The sequence below is a fragment of the Scomber japonicus genome, chromosome 1, assembly GCF_027409825.1.
Source record: "Scomber japonicus isolate fScoJap1 chromosome 1, fScoJap1.pri, whole genome shotgun sequence".
NCBI lineage: Eukaryota > Metazoa > Chordata > Actinopteri > Scombriformes > Scombridae > Scomber > Scomber japonicus.
In genome coordinates, this window is record NC_070578.1 from 31,817,687 (window position 1) to 31,840,365 (window position 22,679).

Below are 22,679 nucleotides of genomic sequence, written 5' to 3' on the forward strand. Positions count from 1 at the left end.
ATACAAGCTTGGAATACAACAGGTACAGGTGGATATAAGAAAGGTCGGCAAAGCACCTTGAAAGGGACAGAGTATGAAAGGGAATGAGAAGGAATCAGTGGTGGTGAGAGAAGGAAAGTCTGATATTGAGAGATAAGAAAATGATTAAGTGAGGTGGGAAACAAGAGCATGGTGGGGACAAAGTGTCCGTGAGGGAGGAAATAGGACAGGGTGGAGGGAGGAGAAAATGAAACGGGGTGAAGGATAAAGAGCTGGATGAGGCTGATAGTGTTTCTTTCGGGTTACTTTCTTTGTTTGCAGAGGAGAGAGAAAGCTGAAGACACGCATGAGTACTGACCGTCAGTGTAGTGGAAGACAATAATGCGTCCCTGCTTGGGCTCAGCCTCTTCTGGGTACACCATGGCAGTACCTACGATAAAGTACACCGACGGGTCTTTTCCCAGACGACACGACACCATACTGAGGGCGTACTCGCTGGGGAGGAACTGATGGGCATGGAGAACTGGTAGAAACACAAAAGCACAAATAGGAAACTGAGTGTGGGAGTAGCACAATACGTCTCTCTGTTAACAGGATTTTACATTTATTTGTTCATTTGTCATGACTGTCCCTTTGGTATTCAGTTTAAGAAGATGATTCAGGTTCATTAGAACTTGGGTCTTATTTTCCAGGAACATTGCTATGACACAGTCAGGTGGGCCAAGAAATACGAAGGATTAGATTTTCTCACACAGGTGACAAATGAGCAAACCGTTAAGCCAGATTATCTAAATCAGTTTATTTTGTGGTAACAGGATTTAGAGTCTATAGCCATTGTCACAGTGATACATTGCGCTAAATGCTAACACACTCACAATGACAATGTTAACATGCTGATGTTGAGCAGGTCAAACGTTCACCGTCTCAGTTTAGCGTGATAGCATGTTAATATTTGCTACTAAACACAAAGTACAGCTGAGGCAGGATTTAGTTCAAGTATTGGACAAACTCAAAATCGGATCTGATGATGGTGTCAGAGGAAACTCCAGGGTCACCAAAATTATTACATGCATTTCTGTACCAAATGTCCTGGTAATCCATCCAATAGTTGTCAATGTCAAGTCTATCTTAGTCAAATCCAAACTCATGGATCTGTCATGATAGCACTTGAGAAAATTCAGGGATGTCTGCGCCAAATTACATGGCCATCCATCCAGTAGCTGTCAAAGTATTAAGTGGTAGACCGACAACACTGCCTTCCATAACTTGGAAATCAAAGTGAGCCCACCAGAAATGTCATTAATAATTCCTCATTGCACAGAAAAAGCCTGAGGAGTCGGGCTTGACGTAAGCGCCGTAGACTTAACTGCTCGAATTAAGTGGAAAAGGTAGCCAGCAGCAGTGGATCACTTGCTCCACAACGACCAGAACCATACAGAAATCGTGAAGGCACTACTACCTATTTGACTAATATCAACAATTTCAATAATGCAGCAGCTGAAAAAAGCAAGATAAGGAGCGTGTGACTTAAAACAGCAGGGGCCATCTTTAGCAAAACCTTTGAAATGTCTGCAGACTCAAGTGCTGTAGCAAAAACTGAGTAACTGATCACACGATGAATATGTGCCTCACATTTCATTGGGGGTACATTTTCATAGTACACATACTAGATGCTACAACACTGCATAGTGCATGAGAATGTGTCCCCGTGTGATCTAACATCATCTAATTGAGCTGATCGCACACTGATAAATTGGATTTAGCTGTGGATGTGCTGCACCAGTCCCTTATTTACATATTATTAACATATAAGATACTCTAATTTATGCGGGTGTGGTAACTCCTGGATCTTCCTGGAGGAAGGAAAGATCTGCACTGAGGATTCTGCATTGCAACACAGAATGAAATGATCTACATGAAGACCAACATATTCAATCATTCATGTGTCCATATAATTACTGTTACTGTGTGTTAAGTAGTTAAAAAATTACATATAAAATGAAGACATGACATGTGAGTCCAGATGGCAAAGTTGGGTCAGATAAATAAAAACTTTGTGTTTATGAGCATTCAATAGTTTGATGAAGGAGTTTCAGGCTGTGTAAAGTTTTTTGCCCTGACCTGATTTGACTGGTGGTAATTCTCCAGGAGCCCATTATTTTACCATCAGAAGTGCCATATGAAAGCACCAGCTCTGTGAGATCAAATGGAAATGTACATCCGTCTGTCTCACCTTCAAAGGTGTGTTGATCCACAACTAGCAGACTGTGAACCTCCACCTCTTCGCCGAAGGATGTCTCGTGGGGAGACGTGCTGCTGGGGAAGAGCTTGCTGGAACTCACGCTGCTGGAGAGAGCCTGGAAGTAGATGTAGATTTATATTTCAAGAAAGGAAGACAAAGAGAGGTCTTATAAAGGGTGTACAGGGAATTAAAATCTCTATTTCTGTGTGAGCTCGACACCATCTGTGGCATCAGATGTGCAGCATTTAAAACCAAGTAAACATCTTCTAGTCATTACATGTGAGAGGCTCTGGCTCCGTTGTGTCCCTGCAAAGTTGTGCGTAGCAGAAATAAATACAAACTCAAAATAAAAACCTGTACCCTTGGGGAAGTTGTGGAGCCAAACCGAGTGGACACAACACATGCTGTCACAGTAAATCTGCCTGAAACGAGTTTTTGATTAGCTGTCCAAGTGAGAATCTCTTTTAAAACGCTACTATTTTTTTCTTGGCAGCTGAAATCTCATTGTCAGTGTTCCTTGACAGCAATTCAAACAAAAGACAGCTATGTTTAATGGTAATCTGAACTTCATTTCAACTCTCACAACAACTAAATTTAGCTTGAATAGGTAAAACAATTAAAAAGAAAGGTCTTTTCATTTAGCTTCCTACATACCTGTCAAAACCCTATTATAGAAGGAAGACAGGTCAGTTATCAAGCAAAAAGAGTCAACAAGAGAGTTAAAAAAAAAAAGTTTAAGCTAAGATTATGGTGCTTTGACTATAACACTAAATGGTCGGAGAGAAAATTGGGCCTGAAGATAACTGATGATGACAGTAATTAAATGTGACAAAGCCAGACCGAGAGCATCAACTAAAGGTCCTGGTGAGACCTGGTGGTTGGAAGAAGACAGTACTATGATTTGGTTTGCGGCTCTAAAATTTAAATTTACACAAAGATATCCTCAGGGACACAAATTAATGCTGGGGGCAGTATTGTAAAAGAAAGAATAAAAAAAAGGGGAGAAAAGAAAAAACTTAAGGCAGAAACAACTAGATTTGCAATTTTTAGATTTTAACATTATATTATATAATAATAAGCAACTATTTAATAAGACCGTTGGTTGCATGACAGTGATGACAATGATTTCTAAGAACATTTTCACCATCATACATAATGTATAATAATGAAAATAATCTTTAGTTGCAGTGCTACAAGAGATGCTGAAGAATTTATGAAAATGTTTGGAATAGAAGTTGATTATGTTACATAATACATAATAATTGGGCGAAAATGTATGGCTCAGAATAAATACATATATATCAAAGGACAACTGGACTGACATTGTGTCAATGAAATAACCTTTATGGAAAGCTGATATTGATCTGAAGGCTACAGTATAAACAACATTGACTATATAACTCATTATATGTATCATCAAGCAACGCACTCAGCTTGGAATTCAATCGAATTTAAGTTGCACAAAACAAATAAAAACACCAAACTATTAACATGGGCACAACAGCAGGACGATCTGACTCCTGCTTGAGAAGGTCTGGTTCCAGCTTACCACAACAAGACATCTGTTGTCCTGACTCCCAGTCTCAGGTAATAATGGTTTTGGTCAGTAACCCTAACCCCTCCAAAAAAAATCAAAAACAAGCCCTTGGGTGTTCATTACCTGAACACAACACGGAGCTTCAGTACCTGAGTGCTTGCACTGGGGCGTACGGCAGAGGTGGTGCCGCTCACATCCTGAATCTCCACCCTGCTTGACAGGACGCCGAAACACTGGGAAATCTCTTGGTAGCAGATCCGCCTGGTGGGGTGTTAGCAGAGGGAGATCGAGATGAGAGGAGAAGAGGGAGGGGAAAAGCCAAGGGAGGACACACTAGCAAACATGAAAAGAGCAAACAGTGCTAAGCTGAACAAAACAAGTTGCCCGGAGACTGCTGATGTTTTCCAACTCTATGAAACAACCTTTTAATAACTTATTCAACAACAATAAGTCACGGCTGTCACTTAAATGTCGGGAGTACAAAAAGAGGGAATATAAAATCATTCAGCACATGTACGACAAAAACAATAAGACAAAGAAGATAAAATAGGATCAGAACAAACAGGAAAAATCACTGCAAACAAACACACCAAAAAAATATGCAAAATATTTGATGATGTGTCTGAAATGTTCACTTGAGCTTCAATTCTTATTCATCATTTGACAATAGGACTGACCTGGGAGACTCGTAGAGGGGAACAGTGCGAATGTGGAGTTTCTGAATTTCGTCAATGGTACCGATGGTCAGAGTGCTGTTGTTTGCAAGCGCCAGACTGGGAGAAGAAACAACAAGATTCAGGATTGAGAGTGAAAACAGAAGAATACACCCACTCACTACAAAGTCAAACAAAGTTTAGATGCATTATTTCAATAATCAACATCTGAAACAACTGAGTCTGCTTGAGGATCAAAACAAGAAGTAGTGAAGCTTTCATGTTCTTCAGCTTTTAAAAAAGAAGCAAACATGAAACAACAACACTGATCAAATGCTAAAGTAGTGAATGTGCTGCTGACCTGTCTGGATAACCCTCAGAGTTGAGTGGGCACATATAGTTGACCTCCTTGAGGTTGACGTTGGAGAAGACGAGCTTGTGGTTGGAGGAATAAATGACAGTGGGTCGGTCGGAGCAGGCGAAGACGTTGGAGGTAGACAGAGATCTAAAGGTCCTCAGCACAGTGGGCTGGGTGCCGAGCGTGACCTTCTTACGCTCGCTCAGGGCGCCTGGGGGTAAAGGAAATAAGATTTAAAAACACAAGTTTATCTGTAGTTTGAGAGGTGAGTGTACAGACATGGCCTGACACAGCCGCTGGCCTAATGGCCTGGGGCCAGTAAAGGTTTATGCAGGGAAAGTTGACTGACTGCCAATCAGAGTCGTGGGTATACAGTTCAGGATGAGCGGAGGACATTTCTCTTCGTCTGATAACATTAAAAACGAAGTTAGGCTTCTTGACTCATTTTGAAAAAGACAAGAGAAAGAAGTGAGAAGAGGGAGCGGCCATAGCGAAAACAAAACTGTGAGTGAAAGAAATAAAACATTATTTTCTGATGGTTTCACAGTGGTTACGTTCTAAAGCACAAATAAAAATAACCATCAAACATTCAAAAGATGACAACGCTTTTAAGTTCATGTTTCATTGTCTTCCTCTTCATTTCTCCTTTTCAATCATTCATTACAGTTCAGCTCCATGTCTGTAGTAGACAGGAGGCTCGTGGACGCAGACAGAAGGAGCTCGGAGTGAACACACACACACACACACACACACACAAAATCATCATCATGTTCTTCCTCTTATTGTCCTGTGTTAACGAGCACATTTCTCACTGAAATGTTATCATTAATTCTCTTCTCTTCTCTTTATGAATCCCTACTCTCTGAATTTACACAAAATAGTGAGGGAAAAAAACTACATTTATACAACATTGATGTACTGATCCAATATGTGCCTAATTTTATATTTTGCATATTTTTGAAATACATCAACATTACATATCCATAACAAAAGGAAAACAGTCAAATCTGGAAAGAACTTGTATACAATGAATAAATCACCAAGATAATAGAGAAAAAACAGAGCTATTTTTACTTTTGGCTGCCGTGCAAGGAGCCAGTAAAACCCTGATCTACTGTCCAAGTGGGCCAGTAGGGAAAAATGACAGACATAATTGTTGTCAGCATGATTTTTTTTTTAGTTGTATATTATGTAAATGTTTTCTTTTCATTCATGAATTAATGTCAACTTCATACTTTGAGCAATTATTTTTGGATGTATTATGGTAAATGATGACGATCAGCTGCGATAGAAGGAAGAGGTGGGACTGAGTCTAATCTTCTTCCACGAACATGTGGGAAACATCTGCAGGACATAGCAGATCAATGCAGTCTTCCACCTCAAGTTAGACTCATAAATGCTTTTTTGTTTTTGTTGTTATAAATAATAAATCAGCCAAGCAAAGGCAACAAAATGGGCTGCTGCTGAGTTATAACTTGGACTGTTTAATCTGTGAATTAAAAAGTGGAGCCCAAATGCCAATAAACAGTAAAGTTAGTACTTTTGTGCAGAATGAATGACCTTCTGATACAAGTAAAAACCAGCAGTAAGTGTTGTTAAGTATTAGTGTTTTCCAGCAGCAGCCTTCAATTTATCCTTTAATATTGTTGTTTCATCGATATTTCACACACAAGGGACCAGAGTTGACAATTAATATTTCGGCTAACACCAGCACATTTACAGTAACGTGTGCATTGACCTTGTAAAGCATAAACATATTAAATAAATTGTAGTCCACGTAGAAAATTCATTATCATAACGCTGGCAACACATTTCTATAGTTCATACATTTCACATATTTTTGTCCCTTCTGATCACCGAGCTGATCAAAACATAAGAACAAACAAACGAGTACATTTGTATGCACGTTAATATTCTTGTTGTGCGTCTGATCCTGTATTTGATTTCATTCAGGACACGATGTTTACAAGGAACACAAAGTAACCTGATTATATTCATACCCTTGTGTACACGATTACAACGTTATCCATGTCTCTGATCAGTGTCTGCTGTTTGTGTGTGTGTGAGGGTTTCCTAAACTGCCACCAAGGACGAGACAAATAGTCAATTCATTTATTAGTCAATCAATAAATAATTAATCAGCGACTAATCGATTAATCGCTTTAGTAATTTGTCAAGCACAAAAATATTCTAACATACATGTGAGGAACATTTTCTGAACTTTTAGAGACCAAATGATTGATAAAGAAATGCATGACGGATGAATCAATACTGAAAATAATCAATAATTGAAGCCCTACTGGACACAGCTGCATTTTAACAATGTGTGCTAAATTTAACTTCCATTTTATCGCTTTATTGTTATATAAGGTGAAGCCAAAGTACAGGGTGCTTTAAATCTTTATGCTGGTGTAAAAACGGCGCCTATTTATGACTTGATTTGGAGTAAGTTGCACTGATGGGAAATGACAGAGACTTTCATGGAAAAGCAATCCGGTATGAGAAAGCCCGACTGTTTGTAAAAGATGACTCTTAAATAATCCAGTCTGGAGACACAAAGTGAAAAAGGAAAACAAAAAGCTGCAAACAAAAACAGATTTCACCAAAACCCCCCTGATCATAACCAGGGTATTAATATGCATGTAAGCACACTTGTTGGTTCTGTATTTAATTTTCTATTTCTTTGATGTCTAAATTGTTTAGAAAATCTGCTAATCAGCTAGTAAAATCATCTAACAGGAAAAAGAAACAAAAAACAAAAGGGATGCTTTTCTACTCCAGTGCCTACGTATACTGGCAAGCTTTAAACTTTTAAAAGTCCCGGTGAAATGAAAAATACATTCAAAAATCAATCCCTGACTCGTTGTCTTGTCTCTCCCTGTGAAACGGTTTCAAATGTCTGATGACTCATCTGATGCCACTCAGGGATGTTTACAAAAGTTCATCCAATCAGATGTGACCTTGGTCGAGTCGTTAGCCACTCCAGTCATATAAAACCGCACTTCACCATTTGTGGGTCATAGGAGCCAACAGAGAGCAATGTGAAGAGACAAGAAGAAGTCTGTGTTTGGATATCAGCGAGCAAAAATTCAAATACTCAGTTTCACTGGGAGATACATCTCAGTACAGAAGCTAAAGATGCTCTAACTGATTTTTCATTGAGACTTTAAGAGTATTTATTTTAATACACGAAATAGCAAGAAAAAGAAGTGTCTGAATCAAACTTTTACAATTAGGTCAGTCAAAACATCAAGTTCCCTTGATGGATGTGTGTGAAATCACAGCATTTGATTGCATCATTGCATCTTTTTCTGAAGACAAACAGCCAGCCTTCAATCAAACTCATAACATGAGTTCCTTTAGGCTGCAGTTTCTCCATCATTAGATCCAATTATAGGGCTGGCAGTTATGTAATTCTCCAAGAAATAATATTCTAAAAATGAAAACGAAAACTCAGACAGCTGCCCATGAGCCTGTCTCAAGACCGCTCTTAGTTTCTAAGTTTGAGAAGTTTGTGAATGTCTCGTCTAACAGGTGTAATGATGGTGGTGGGAAGGACCTACCTGTCTGCAGGTCCAGACCAAAGTAGAAGAGCGCTCCGTCTCCCAGAGCGCACAGCAGGTAGTAGCTGCCTTCAAAGGTGGTCATTAGGATTGAGCGAGGGATGATCTCTGAGGACACAGCAAAGTGATTTATTTTTCCTCCACTCTGGAGTCACAAGCTGACAGATGAACACCAAAAGTGATAAATGTCGGTAAAATGTCTCTGTCAGAAAAATCAATACGGGCTATCATCCAGACCGGCTGGTAACTTTTTGGAAAAAAAAATAACTTCATTTAAATGCAGCAGGGTGAATATAAAGCCTTCTGTCTTTTCCATTTCCCAAACATCAGTTTCTCTGACTGCAGGCCAATTACGTCAACGGACAGAATTGATTCTTGGACCACTCTCCACAAAGCAACAGCATAGAAACATCTGAAAACCTGGTTATTGGAAAGGTTGCATATTTATATGGAAATATAGAAGCATTATTTCCTCATTTTAAACTCTCAAGAGGCACATTTTTTAAAACACAAATACAGGGCTGTGTTTGCATTACATTTCAAAATAAGTTACAAATATAATTCATGTTAACAAAACTAACAGACCAACTGTGCATTACTAATAATGTTTCCATTGACGGGGCTAAAGACAACAACAATTATCTTTTACTTTTATTTCTTTATTACCTTCAAAAAGGTTTTCCTGCTTGTAATTCCTAAAAGAAATCACAGCCTGCAGAATTGTGAAATAATGCAAAATAATGTATGATACTTTGGGAAAGAATGTGGAGATATTCTTAAGAGTCCTGTGTGTGCCAGTTCCTAATGTTATGAAACTTTGTCTCCACTGACTGCTGACTTTTTCATTAGCTTAACCAAAAAAGTAGTCACGTCCTCTCTTGCATATTTTAACATTCTTAAATACATCTCAAATGCTTAAATGATGCACTAAGTGCATTTGTGTTGGCAGCAAAATCTATATTCAAGCACACTTGAAAAGCGATGGTACCTCATGGGAAATGTCGTTTACATTTATTAATAAAACTGCTGATAGAATACATTTTAGCTGCTATTCTACTGTTATGGATCCACTACACATACTAATAATGAATTACTACATTATAAGACTGATCTCATTATTGAATTATCATCCCATATTTGTATTTCTGTATGTCTACTATCTGTTTAAAGAATCTTTTGATTTTTAGTAATTGCCTCTGTCCCAGGTTGTAGCCCTCAGCCATTTGAGGAGAGGGTCATGGGAAGGTGGAATAGGTTTTTTACTCATCTAATAGGCTATTTCTATGCATTTGCAACTTTAATCCAATGTGAATTACAATTTTACCTTAATTTTAGGGGAGTTTTTTTCCTTGGCTTCCAGAGAGAATGGGTTTGGTTAGGAATTAATGCTTTTGTGGATCTGAAAAGCCCATCGAGACTTTGTATGTGCCATCAGGCTGTAGAAATAAACTTCACTTGACTTGTCATTATCTCAGTCTACCTATCTGTCTCAACAAGCCGGTAACAGTTTTCCTTGTTCGCTGTCAGCACATCCTGCTTCCCCCCTTTCTCTCACCTCCACCCAGCATTTCCTTGTGCAGAGCTGTGAAGCAGGGCAATTTGAGCACACGGGCTGAGATGTCGGTCCAGAGTCCCACGGCGCATAGTGGTGACTCACCACCGCCTTCCCCCAGAGGTGTGATGTCCAGGCAGGCCACCTCATGCTCCATCTCCGTGGTACTAAGGACAGTGAAAAGGACGTTAGAAGACAGTAGCGAGCTGCCCTGTAACATTGTGTGAATGAGAACTGATTGAGTATGATAAGATCTGACAACAGTGTAGAGCTAAATGACTAATGGCATTAATGTGTTAGTGACACAGAGCATCAGCTTATGTGAGATGCAAAGTCTCCTGATGAGTTGTTCCACGAGTTCACACAGCCCCATGCTGCCAGACGAATGTTCATTTCCGATAACACTGTGTTGAGATCTCAACTCAATGTGTTTGCAAGCAACAGGATTTTCTTTTCTCCTCAACAATCAATAGGCCATGACGAATGACGAATCAACAACCAATCAGATCTCTTCCTTGTTTGAGCTCTTTTGTGAATTTGAATTTTACTTAACTTCGATCGATTCAATCCTATTTTGTACATTCTGGCTCAAAGTCTTAACTTGTCACAATGATGAATTGAAAAGCAATTTTGAAAAAAGTCAGCAAAAAGTTGACATTTCAAAATGAGTCACTTCATAAGTACACTAATCAAATGCATTCAGTGCTTCAGCAAAAAGCAGAACATTAATCAAGCTGCTTGTCATATAAACATAAAGTTCACTTTGTGTATAAATTACGCTTGTTTGGGATTTCCAAAAATTAATAATGATTCCGATTGGGGCGTGCTGGTTAAGGTGCAATCAGCATAAATGCAACATCTACTGTTTGATTTTAGTTGCAGACCTTTCCTAGTCATGTCTGCACTTTCAACTATCAAATGAAATTATTATAAAATTAAAATAAAACAATAATAAAGTCTAATCCTGAACATCTGATTACTTCTCAGCATTTCATATTTTAAAATTGAGTTATAATAATATGTAAATGTTTATTTTAAACAGGTTTAATTTTGCAGTGTGTTTCTTTAATATCTCTATTAGCTGTTTAAATCAGTGGATTACACAAAAACAGATATTCCTAACTTATTATTTTACATTACTTTATTCATAACCAGGTTCTGAATTCAGTTTTATCATTTTATACTTATTTTATCCTTACCACTGTTGTATATCATGTCTTTTTGTCGTTTTTATTTTTATTTTCATCCTCATTCCTTATTCATTCACTCATTGATATGACCTCGTATTGTATCATACATATAACTAAATAAGAATTTTTGAATTAAAATTATAAACTAAAAGATAAATGAATTCCTGCATTGTTGTAACAGAACAGGGCTACTCAATAATACAAACATAATATCAAGATAACCACAGCATAGTTCATGAAGTCCTTTCATTGACTTGAACCACACAACAGAATTTCAGCCATATAGACCCCTTAAATCAAACTATTACTATCTGATTATTTACAGAACTTTAAGACTCACAAAGCAGACCAACTGCTTATTGATGTAGGACAAACATTATTTTCACAACTCCGGTGAGCAGCTCACTCTGTCTCCTTCATTTTTTCATTATTCATGGACACTCGAGGCTGTAAACAAACACTTAAGAGCTTCAAGCAGCCCTGGTGGCGATTTTCAAAGCAGTACATCTTTCTCTATAAAAAAAATATTTATATATATATATATTTTCTACACCCTTGACTTTTTTCAACTACGGTAAAAAGTACTGACTCTAATCAGTTATATTGCAATAGTGCCACAAAGAAAGCCTCAAGGGCAAATAAAGCACAGCAGCCACATTTGAAATGTAAGATTTTACGGCATTTCAAGTTTAATGGTCACTTTGGACTTAAAATATGTGACGCAAAGCCCTCATCTCTGAGTTTACTGCACAACTGTACAGAAAAAAATAAATATCTAACAAAACAGTGCAGGGTAATAATTAAACAAAACTGTGAGTCAGACACAAAGTTGGGGTACTACAGGGAATATAACAAATTAATGTTTGATTAATTAAGCCTTAATACCACAGTTCTGTTGGGTATTGTGTATCTCACATGTAAGCTCCTTCCCTGGTGTTAATTATTCAATTTATCTCACATATTTATCAGTCGCACTATTATGTAACCATCCAAGTATAACAGACATTAACTCAATGTTTTGGAAGCTATCTTTTTCTATTTCCTGACCAGATATGACCTGTGGTCTTTATGGCTGACTTTGTTATTACACTTAAGTTGTTTTTTTTTAAGCTCAATGGCTATAAATAACAAGGTTTAACGCTAGAAGGAGACTTTTAAGGGTGACAGTTACTGGGTTTTTTTAGAAAATAAAGCCAGAGGACGAGGTCAGACATGTTTACTCTAGCTTTTCTGAAATAACTTTCAAGCTGACCCAATTTGATCTAATCCACAGACAGACAAGGCACATGGTTGATGTTTTTGTGTCCTCTCATTGTATTAACATTCCTCTCTTTGTGGTCTCCTGTAATGCTGAATTCACTAATGGAGACTCACAGTATATATAATGCAGTGTAGAAACAAAGCTCTGGTGACTGCACAATATATACGCTCACAGTGTGATGATCAACTGCATTTGTAGTGGTGGATGTAATTGGTGGATAAGTACCCTCAACATTCATCAGTGTTGGAATATTACTTGATAAATATCTATAAATTGACAATCGTGTGTGTGCTTATGTACGTGAGTGTTAATACATCCTACCTGATCTGTTTGAGCTCTCCAGCCAGGATCTGGAGGTAATAGAGGGCTCGTCCCACAGCGAGCACCACCTGGGTGTGGTTGCAGGCAGCCACGCTGATGTTTCTGCCCTGTGGCTCCTTCCATTCGCTCACTAATGCCTTGCTGTCCTGGAGCACCAGACGCACAGAGCCTGATGTGATCTGGAGGCATAAACAGTTTTTGCTGTTAAAGATTATTGTCCAAACAGCACCGTGCCTCTGGGAAATGACAGAAATGATGATGTGGTGAAATTTTGGAAAAAAACTAATTGTTTATATTTGTTTTTGTGCCAAGATTGACTGAGAAATTAGAAATGATTGATTTTGCATTTGTGTTAATCAAAATGTGATGAGACTGTGGTTTAGATAGCATAGAGAACGTTAATTACTTCACTTCCTTATAAGTCACTCCACAAACTGTATTTAACGTACAATATAGTGCATGAAAGAGATTCTTCAGTCCTAAGAGATACTGTTTAAAACAGTCAGGACATTTTAAGTAATCCTGTCAGGGCTTATACAGTAATGAAAGGATAAAGGTGGAAAATGTGGTGACAAGACTAATGACTAGTTAAAACAAAATTTTGCTCACAAGAACCTAAGTAATATAACCATATTTGAATGAAAATACAGCAGTATAATTAGAGAAAGTTGTATGGATTACAGATGTCAAACTATTTTAAATCAAAGAATCCCTTTTATGAAAAGCCAAAAACAACTGTTTTGTATTTTCAAGATGTATTACATTTTCTTTTCATGTTAACTTAATTGCATTTGTATCACATGAACCAAAGAGGTTTGCGAATAACTGATAAAAAACCCCAGGTTAAGACAAAACTCAATATTTATATTAAAATTGTAACTACATAGGACAGGGAGTTGAGGAAAGAACAGAGGTGAAGAGGGCCTCATTAAGAGACTGCTGCAGGTACAAACTGCAGTCATAACGATGTTTGCAGGTTTGAAGATGTTACTGTTAGTGGTGCAATGAGATGTGAACCTAAAGCACATATTCAAGACAGGATCCATAATGGAGTCCTTGAAAGAAGTGAAATGAGGACAAAATGTATAGTTAATAGTTAATAGAGTTGTTTTGCAGCATAATGCCAATCACTACACACTGAGGAAAAATAACAGTTTAAAATTCATCTCTTGTCTGTGTGAAATCATTTCATCACCTCAGTTTTAGTTGGGGATCAGCTCAGGTTCAAACAACTTAAAAATGTATTTGATCAAAAAGGCAATACTTGAAGCCGCGTAAAGCTACTTATGACATCTACGGGTGATAAATTAAGACCACTGTGTTGTAAGCGCTTGTGTATTTCTGCGTGTATATTATCTACAACTACCAAACAGCAAGCAGCAAACCACAACCTGGACACAATCCAATGAGCCTCCCATTGCCATGTTGCTGCTTGATAAATTTTAAGTGTAATATTTATTATTTTTTCCCCTAATAAGAATATCTGGGACTCGCTTGGCGCCCTTCACCAGCCACTCTTACATTTGTTGGCATTTCGTGCTGGGCAGGTAGTGCAAAGTCGGCTTGTTTGAGCTTGTTTTTTTTCCAGAAACTGCTGCTTTCAGTTCTTTATTTGGGGGTTAATTAGAGCAGCAAAGCCCAACCACAGACTGAGCGTGGTACAAAGAAACTAAATAATGAGCTAAAACAAGACTAAAAACAGAAAAGATTTGCAGAGGTATGCAATAATTCTTTGTGGGTTTAACACTCTGAGAAACCTTTCCAAGTTACTTGGAATCATTTGATGTATTGTTAATATCAAAAATATTGCTTGAAGCCCCTGCTGTTTGGGAAGAGAATTATGTGATAAGAGCAAAATGATTTTCAAAGAGTATAAATGAGACAATGCCACTGAAAATTGGTGCTTTCAGCCCATTAATTTCAGTGTCAAACGGTCAGTATCACACGCAGCGTCTTTGTTGTGGGAGACAGTTTAAACTGTGAGCCACAGTTGGAAATGATCAAGTTCTTCACATAATGGTTTCAGTGCAGGTTCAAGTTGAAACATTAACTTTTATTATTTGAAGGCACTACCTTAGAAAGCAAGGGTTAAGTTACACTATTCTGATATGCAAAAATGTATTGAGTGCGTACACATCAACTCAAGAGGTAAGAGTTAGTAAAGTGTGCCAGGGTTAAAACAGTAGTGATGTTTTTATTTATGGCTGAGGATCCAATAGTTGGCAGAATTCCCAGCAGGTTTCATCCTCATTTAAAAAGAGGCAAACTAAAAGTTGAATTTAAATGAACTGCAATATTCATGTCAACCAAGTGTAAAATACATGAAGTCATTTTGCACTCTATATCATATTCACGACTTCCACTTTCAATCATGTATGATTCAGCTCCAGCAAAGTATATCTTATTAAAAGGAGAAAGGCCAAAGCTCAATAATTAATTTCTATAATTAATTCTGAATTTGTGAAATTAGATTATATTCCTGCTTCAGCTAATTCTAGGATAAAAGGCTCAAATAATCAAAAGGAGTCCCGACGTGACCCTAACAAAAGTGTGTTGTGGGTGAATCTGTGTGTATACAAACTTGAATGAGCTGTTGGTGTGCGACGTTGCCACAGTAAAACGTCTGCTGGTTGTCCACAAAGCCTGGAAGTTCAGTCTCCTCAACTTCCTCTCCACTCAGCATCAACACTCTAGGGGACACAAAACACTCTTAAGATAAGATGTGGCATTCTCAATTGACTCTACACTTATCTGGCTTGCTGCTCTGCAAACACTCACCGGGTTTGACCCACAAAAGACAGCACCAGCATGTCATCGGTCTCTCTACCTGCCTCAGAGCGGAGCGGCCACAAACCTTTAAAAAAAAAAGAGGATGTAAGAAAGAAGAGTTACTCATTTTTTTCATCAATAGATTGACAATAACAATTACAAGAACAACAATACAACAATAATAAAGAGAAATACAATGTTTAAGAAGTATCCAAGAAGTCAAATGTTAACATGCTGGAAGACGTTCAGGTTTAGAGCAGGGCAATTAATCGAATTTTATTTTCAATTACGATTTTGGCTTCCAGCGATTATGAAAATGAGATCATCACAATAATGCTTTCATTCTGTCTTGTGTTATGAATCCAGCACACCACTTTCATTTGCGGCGGTGCACTTTTGACCCTCCCTAAACACCGAAACTCACTCTGGGAATCCACATGGGAGCTAACTAACTAACTAACTGTTCGATATATGTCGACTCACAGAAGCAGCCATCTGTCAGGAGCAGCTCCTGGACCGCTGAGAAGATAGCAGCCAGACAAACTGCCTTCACAAGGCTGACAGACAGGACAAATATACTGAGCCAAATATTTTTCATGTTGGCTCCATGGGAAGAAATCAACAGTGGTTGTATTTATTGATTCATTGGTTTTATTTCAGCAACCACTGAGAGAGAGTTGGATCTGTCAGTAGTGAGTAGCAAGCTCACAAACAGACTGGGAGCTGATCAATTATTGTAGATACCGTTAGTTCAAAATATGCATACAGCAGGATATTTGTGTATTTTTAATAGCTGTCGGACTCGGAGTGTAAAGAGACGGACGGACTTTCCGTTACACAAGTCAATTAGTAATTATGTAAAATAATCGAGATCTCAATATTCACCAAAAATAATCGTGATCATGATTTTTGCCACAATCAAGCAGCCCTAGCTCAGGTTGTAGATGCCTCTCAGAGAGCCATTGATTGGATAAGAGAGTAATTGGCTCACATCAAGAGGCCAGGGGCAGGAGCCAGCAGCTAAGACTTTTAGGGCAGAGATAGTCAATAAACAGCTGAAGCCTAACAAGCGCAAGCAGACCTTAGCTGGCCTGCGTGTCTCATTTAAGCATCAAAGAACAGTCTTGGGAAAGGAACCCAATTTTCTGGGATTAAGAGGTGTCTGCTGCCTTTAAAAGCTGATGGGATTCTTCTGCTTGACAGTTTACTATTGCAAGGCATGGTTGTTGATTCACTATATGAAAACAAATGTTTCCCAACGTAGACTTGGCAGTTTCCCTGTGCTTTTCAAAAGCACTGAGCCAAGACCTATGACATCTAAGCCATCTGCTTGCGCTCACATGTTGAGCATGGATGGGCAACAGCTGGTGTCTTGGCCGGGAAAGGCATACAGATGTGCAGATCAAGTGGCTCTGCTGTCAAGTCAGTAGAGGATTACGATCTCAATAAAAGTTAAGACTTGAGAGGGAAATGGTGAAAGAGACACACAGACACACAGACACAGACACACAAACCTTTAATTCCCGGCAGGTCAATGCTGGCATGCTCATGAATCCCAATGCCATTGCGGATGATCCGGAGCGAGCCCTCCTTGAATGCACCTGAGCATGTCACGAGCTGAATGCAAGCAAAGGGGAAACATAAGAGAAAGATCAACTGAGATACAAGGGATCATTTCTTTCCCTAACCCTCTTATAGGGGTTAAGCTGTTGTGTGGTTTATCTTTTTCTATCGTTTCTCATTTTAGCCACATCTTGTAATACATTTCTATTTCTACTTTTTCTCAACACCTGCATTTACTTTAAAAGATAATTATGCTTTAAAACAACCTGGGTCTTATTTCTAATGTCATCATTCAAATAAGTAATAATCACATTGTATTCACTAATTAAGAATTAGTGAGAACCTGTTGCTGACATCTGGAAACACAGTGAAAATATAGCTGAAAAGAAGATCAAGGAAGATGATCAGTCAGGTTTTATATAAACCCCAAGTTATCCTAATCTACTTGGTCTGTAAAAGATGGTTATATTTGACAGTTTGGGTAATAATTTCACTGCTCAACTTCGTTTTCACTTCCAACATCCCAGTTCAATGCAATGTACTTCTGTTGGCAATAAGGGATTATTACTATTTTAGGCAGGCTCACTCTGATTTACTTCCAAATGAAGGCATTTAGATAATCTGGTTGAATGTTGCAGCAGTGTCTTCATTTTTCTTTGGTGAATATTTTTCATCATAACTAACAGAAATAGAAAAGATAGACATAAAAAAAACAATTCAAAATATACAAGACTTATCCTTTAAACTTTAAACTATCCTTTAAACACTTATTACATATTACAGCAGCATTTTGACATTTTTTTAGTTTTCATAGTCAATTAATCTGCTGATTATCATCTCAATTCATCTTATAAATCATTTTCAAGAAGTCTTACCCATTTATAAAGACTGAGTTGACATCCTTAAATTACTTGTTTTGTATGAATAACAGTCTAAGACCAAAACGTGTTAATTTTCCTGACAAATATGCCAGACAAAAAGACCTAAAAAACCTCAAATTTAAGAAGCACATTTATTCTTAGCATAATTGTTAATTAATTGGCTGTCAATCAACAAATACATTTTGGCTCTAGTTATTTCTATCATTATAAATAATTGTAATTATTGTAGCCAGGTTAAGTGGTGATAGCAGTAATAATAGTAGAAGTACTGGCTGTCACATTAATGCTCACAGTTCTCATTGTACCTAGTTGTAGTAGTTCTAAATGTCATTTTAAATACAAGTTATGGATAAAGTGGTGGTAGTACTAGCCAGTGTCATAGCAGTAGTGTAAAATGCTGTAGCAGACAATTTGTGAATCAGTATGAGTTTATAATAGAGCTCCTCTGAGATTTGGAGAACAAACATGACAACAGTATTGAGATCCAAACCCTGAAGGCAAATAACACTGCTGTCTGTACAGTCTGACTGGAGAGCACCAGAATGTTACATATTCATCCAGTCATGGTACACTAACAGGATTAATACAAGGGCCCACATAATCTCAGCCCATACCATTTGCTACCCAACAGTCTCATCCTAGTGGAAATAACCGTCCTGAACCTGGCAGCCCACCTAACTCCCCTGAACCTGCTTTCAAATGTCCTCACACACACAGACTCATGGGACTAACTCACTCCTGCAATTTTATAGAATGTGCTCATGTATGTGTCATTTTAGCAAGTTTTATTATGCATAAACCCCAAAGTGCTTTAAATTTGCAAACGTGTGAATATAAATGTGCAAAGATGAAAAATAAACTAGTGCTTTTATCCTAAGCGTTCTGTCATTCTGGATGCTTTTTCTGTACTGAATCTGGGCCACGTCCAGTTATATTTTACTCTTGTGCATCAATCCCCCACTGTCAGAACTGTCTTTGAATGTGTCTGCACCAATTAACCAGGTCAAATACTCTGTGGATTTACAGCAAATGGCAAATTAAAATAATTGTGATTGGATTTAGTTTTGGGCCTCGGCGGACTAAAACGAGCTAGAATATGTGGACGAATAATACACTTGGTGGCTGACTGTGTGCTAGTCTGTGTCTAGAGAGTGGCTCAGTGCTCTGGTGGACCGTTGCCATTGGAACCACATCAAGTACCCTAAGGCCTGGTGTCAAAGCCTGCCAACAAAACCTTCTGTACTGTATCTCTCCTTACTTCAGTGTTTCATCTCTCTGTGTTTCTCTAACATCAACACAAAGGAGAACAAATGTTTAAATCAAATGTTTATTTGCTTTTCTCAAACTATATTGCTGCATCTTTAAAAAGGGGACATATGTACATTACCAAGTCTATATTTGTATTCTGGGGCTCTACAGGAATATGTTTACATGATTTACAGTTAAAAAAAACTCCTTATTTATCTTATACTGGTCAATTATGCAGCCCCTCAGTTTGGCCTCTGTTGGAAGCAGCTTGTTTTCGCTCCTGTCTCGTTAAGACCCCCTCCTATATTCTGATTTGTAAGATTAGAGAAAAGTGGCTTCCAGCTGCTCTTGCGGCTACATATACAAACAATAGTAATGAAATTTCACTTTTTTTTCTTGAAATGGAAACTACTCGAAAACATCAGTTCACACCCGAGTGTGATCCAAAATATGCAAGTGAACAACGTGAACAACTCACAACAACAACCTTGGCAACAAAGGCTACCAACAGGCAGTCGTTTGAGGGCATGTACGAACAATCTGATGTCATCACGAGGATGAAGTAGAGGAAACAAATGAAGCATTCAAAGCAGGCTGAAGTCTGGGCTTTTCTCTTTCAGGGAGGATTTCTACACACCTCCAGTTTATGAACGTTTGTTTAATGTAGACATCCAATATCATATTAGTGAGAAACAACAGAAAATAGAAAGCATATGTCCCCTTTGAAGTAAAAGAACAAACATTTGACATTTAGCAGCTGTTTCCAATTCAATATGTATTTTAAAACAAAGAAATCCTTATTGCTGGGAAGGAAACAAACTGCATCTTTTAGTTTCTTTTTAAACTTGGCATCAACATGCACTGTAGGTTATGAGATTATATTCAGAGCAGAAGCTGTTTGAAAACCGCTAAAGATAACCAAACTTTATCACTTGAGTGCTAAAGATGATGGATTGTTCGGATGTTTGCAGACAGGGGAACAAATGAGACCAAGTTTTCACTGTGAGTTTTAAAGCGTGTAAATATTATTAGAGGAAATGACATGCACAGAAATGTGAGTTTTTGCAAAAGGAACAAGGAAGCCAATTTAAATGTGTGTACCAAAGATGTATTTTAACATCAGGTGTTAAACTGCACATCCAGCTAAATCATATCTAGACGCAACTAGGATACCAGGCGCATGTTAATGTAAGGTGTACAGGGGCCACTGGCAACTAAAAATATAGACAAGACAAAAGAAGAACACCCAGAGTGCCTAAAAAAAGGCACAGGAAGTTAAGTATTTTATGTCAGCAAGAATCTCTTGAATATATTGTACTCGGCTATTCTGGCCAGTGGCGCTTTTGTGCTGTAGTATGTTGCATGTTTAATTCTGCTGACAATAACAGTGTTAACACGACTCAAGAAAGCCGGCTGGTGGTATAAGCCCAGACTCCCTGAAGGACGTGAAAAAAAAAAAACAACAACAAAAAAAAGAGGATGATGAAGAGGAAAACAGAGACAGACCATAAGCTATAAAATGCATCCCGTGACAGTTAAGAGGGTTTTCAGTAATCACCATGTCTTGTCTAAATCTTCCGGCGAATGCCCGAAGAAACCTTTTATTTTATCTCAATGATTTGCAAGTGTAAAATAACATGTGCTGCTTATTCCCCCGTTTTGCTTTTTGCCAGAAAATAAAAATATCAGTATTTTTTCCAAGTGTCACAAAATAAATAGGTTCAGTTTTTTGTTGTTTGTTTGTTGGTTTTTTTTACCTGGCCTTGGCCTTGTCTCTCCAGATCGACCACACACATGTCCACAATGGGCCCCAGATTGGTGAAGGTCTCCATCACTGCCACATATGAGCCCTGGTCATTACTGTCCACGTTGAGCTGTGGAGACACAGACAAACCTTATAGATCATAGAAGGAGGATGGGAGTGCACGGCTGGACGGGCGATAACACACGTCATTTGTCACTTTTTTATGGACTTCTCTTTAAGATTATAAAGATTAAATGTTTATTTGAGATTTCCCACCAGAGGGGGAAAATGCTGCCATCCTTATATCACACGTTATCAAATTATTTCATAAATTCAGCACAGACCACACACAGACACACACACACACACACACGAGGTACTAACAGACATTTTACTTTCCAGAGGTGTAACATGCCCTCAAGCCCATTTTTTAGATGCCTTTTTTTGTTAAGATTTGCTATAACCTGAGAGAATTTTCCTATATCATTTGATCAATAAAGCAGATTAAAAGTGAATTTTGATATTCATCTTTTGGAACATGTGAAACTGTTCAGTGTCTTGCTGCTTACCTTCACTAACTGGGAGTCGCCCAGTCTGGAGCCCACAAACACCACACCATTATCCAGGTAGGTCAAACACTCAGCGATGGATGTCTGTCAGTGGAAAGAAAACACAATATCTCAATCCCTAGGTCTCCTAAACATTCACACACACAGATCATTGAAAAGGCTTCTTTTTTCTGCCTGCTTTGGATGCATTAAGTTATGAAGCAACCTTTGCCTAAAATCTCTGTAATTAATCACTTTGGTGAGTCATGTGGTGACAAAAACTCCTTCACATGGTTCAGATGAATTCAGGGTCTCCACAACACTTAAATATAATATAAGATAAGAGAAGAGAATAAAGGTATTTCAGCAGTCAAAACACACTGAATCAGACATGGTTTGATGCAATTATAGATATCCTCTCTGTTAGGCAGTAATACAAGTAAACTGAGTCTGGTCCATGGGGCAGGCGCTGTCTTATATATCCAAATAACACGTCCTTCATGCTGTTATGCCTACTTCTTGGACATCCACACATTTTCACCATTGTCTTTAGTCTTGGCCAGTCATGCTTTTCTAATCAAGTTATTTACCACTCCTTCAAAAACTGCAGGTGTCCTCAGTAAACCCCTCAGTAGTTAATGCTTGCTTTGTAACCCTGATATCAGCACATACGTGTATAGACTATATTGCCAATTTCAGCTTTGAAGCAGTAGTCTCGGTTCACATGCGCATATAAACATAAAGATATCGCTCAGTAGTCAGTGGCTGCTTTGTAATTGTAATATCAGCACACGCATATAAAAAAATAAATAGCCAATGTTTGCTTGAAATAATATCAACACAGACATGTGTATCATCTAGCTCTGCACCTCATTGTTTTTTCACCCTTGATGTGATGTTCCCTTGCATTCAAAGTCAGGTCACAGTGACCTGACTGCCCGTCCAGCCCTCCGCTCTAGCCTGACGCCTTAGTGACTCAATGCCTTGACTATCAACACACAATACTATAAAGTACCTGATACAGTTTTACAATAAATGACTATATGTTTTGAGTAGTACCATATTGTTAATGTATTAATAAAAATAAAAAAATCCATTATAACTGATGACTAACACCCATAAAACACTGATTTGATTGAGATCTACCTACAGCAGTATGTGCATAATGTTTTAGAATGATTCATTAGTTAGTCTATAGCCAAAAAAGGTAGTAAATGACAGCTGTGAAAATCAGATATGTCGTCTGTGTAATACCACATGTTCAATTGGG

At 38.1% G+C, this 22,679-nt stretch overlaps 1 protein-coding gene across 1 annotated transcript in view; it reads right to left on the reverse strand.

Annotated features, from left to right (window-relative positions):
* Window positions 1-22,679, reverse strand: part of ddb1 (damage-specific DNA binding protein 1) — a 49,540-nt gene that overhangs the window by 12,127 nt on the left and 14,734 nt on the right. The window contains exons 8-20 of the mRNA XM_053318718.1: window positions 21,431-21,514; window positions 20,875-20,991; window positions 16,940-17,042; window positions 15,435-15,510; window positions 15,238-15,346; window positions 12,657-12,835; window positions 9,888-10,051; window positions 8,333-8,440; window positions 4,773-4,980; window positions 4,436-4,531; window positions 3,908-4,019; window positions 2,213-2,336; window positions 338-502 (exon numbers count right to left, since the gene is read on the reverse strand). Of these exons, the coding sequence (XP_053174693.1) occupies window positions 338-502; window positions 2,213-2,336; window positions 3,908-4,019; window positions 4,436-4,531; window positions 4,773-4,980; window positions 8,333-8,440; window positions 9,888-10,051; window positions 12,657-12,835; window positions 15,238-15,346; window positions 15,435-15,510; window positions 16,940-17,042; window positions 20,875-20,991; window positions 21,431-21,514 (1,645 nt within the window). The remainder of the gene's footprint in view (window positions 1-337; window positions 503-2,212; window positions 2,337-3,907; window positions 4,020-4,435; window positions 4,532-4,772; window positions 4,981-8,332; window positions 8,441-9,887; window positions 10,052-12,656; window positions 12,836-15,237; window positions 15,347-15,434; window positions 15,511-16,939; window positions 17,043-20,874; window positions 20,992-21,430; window positions 21,515-22,679) is intronic.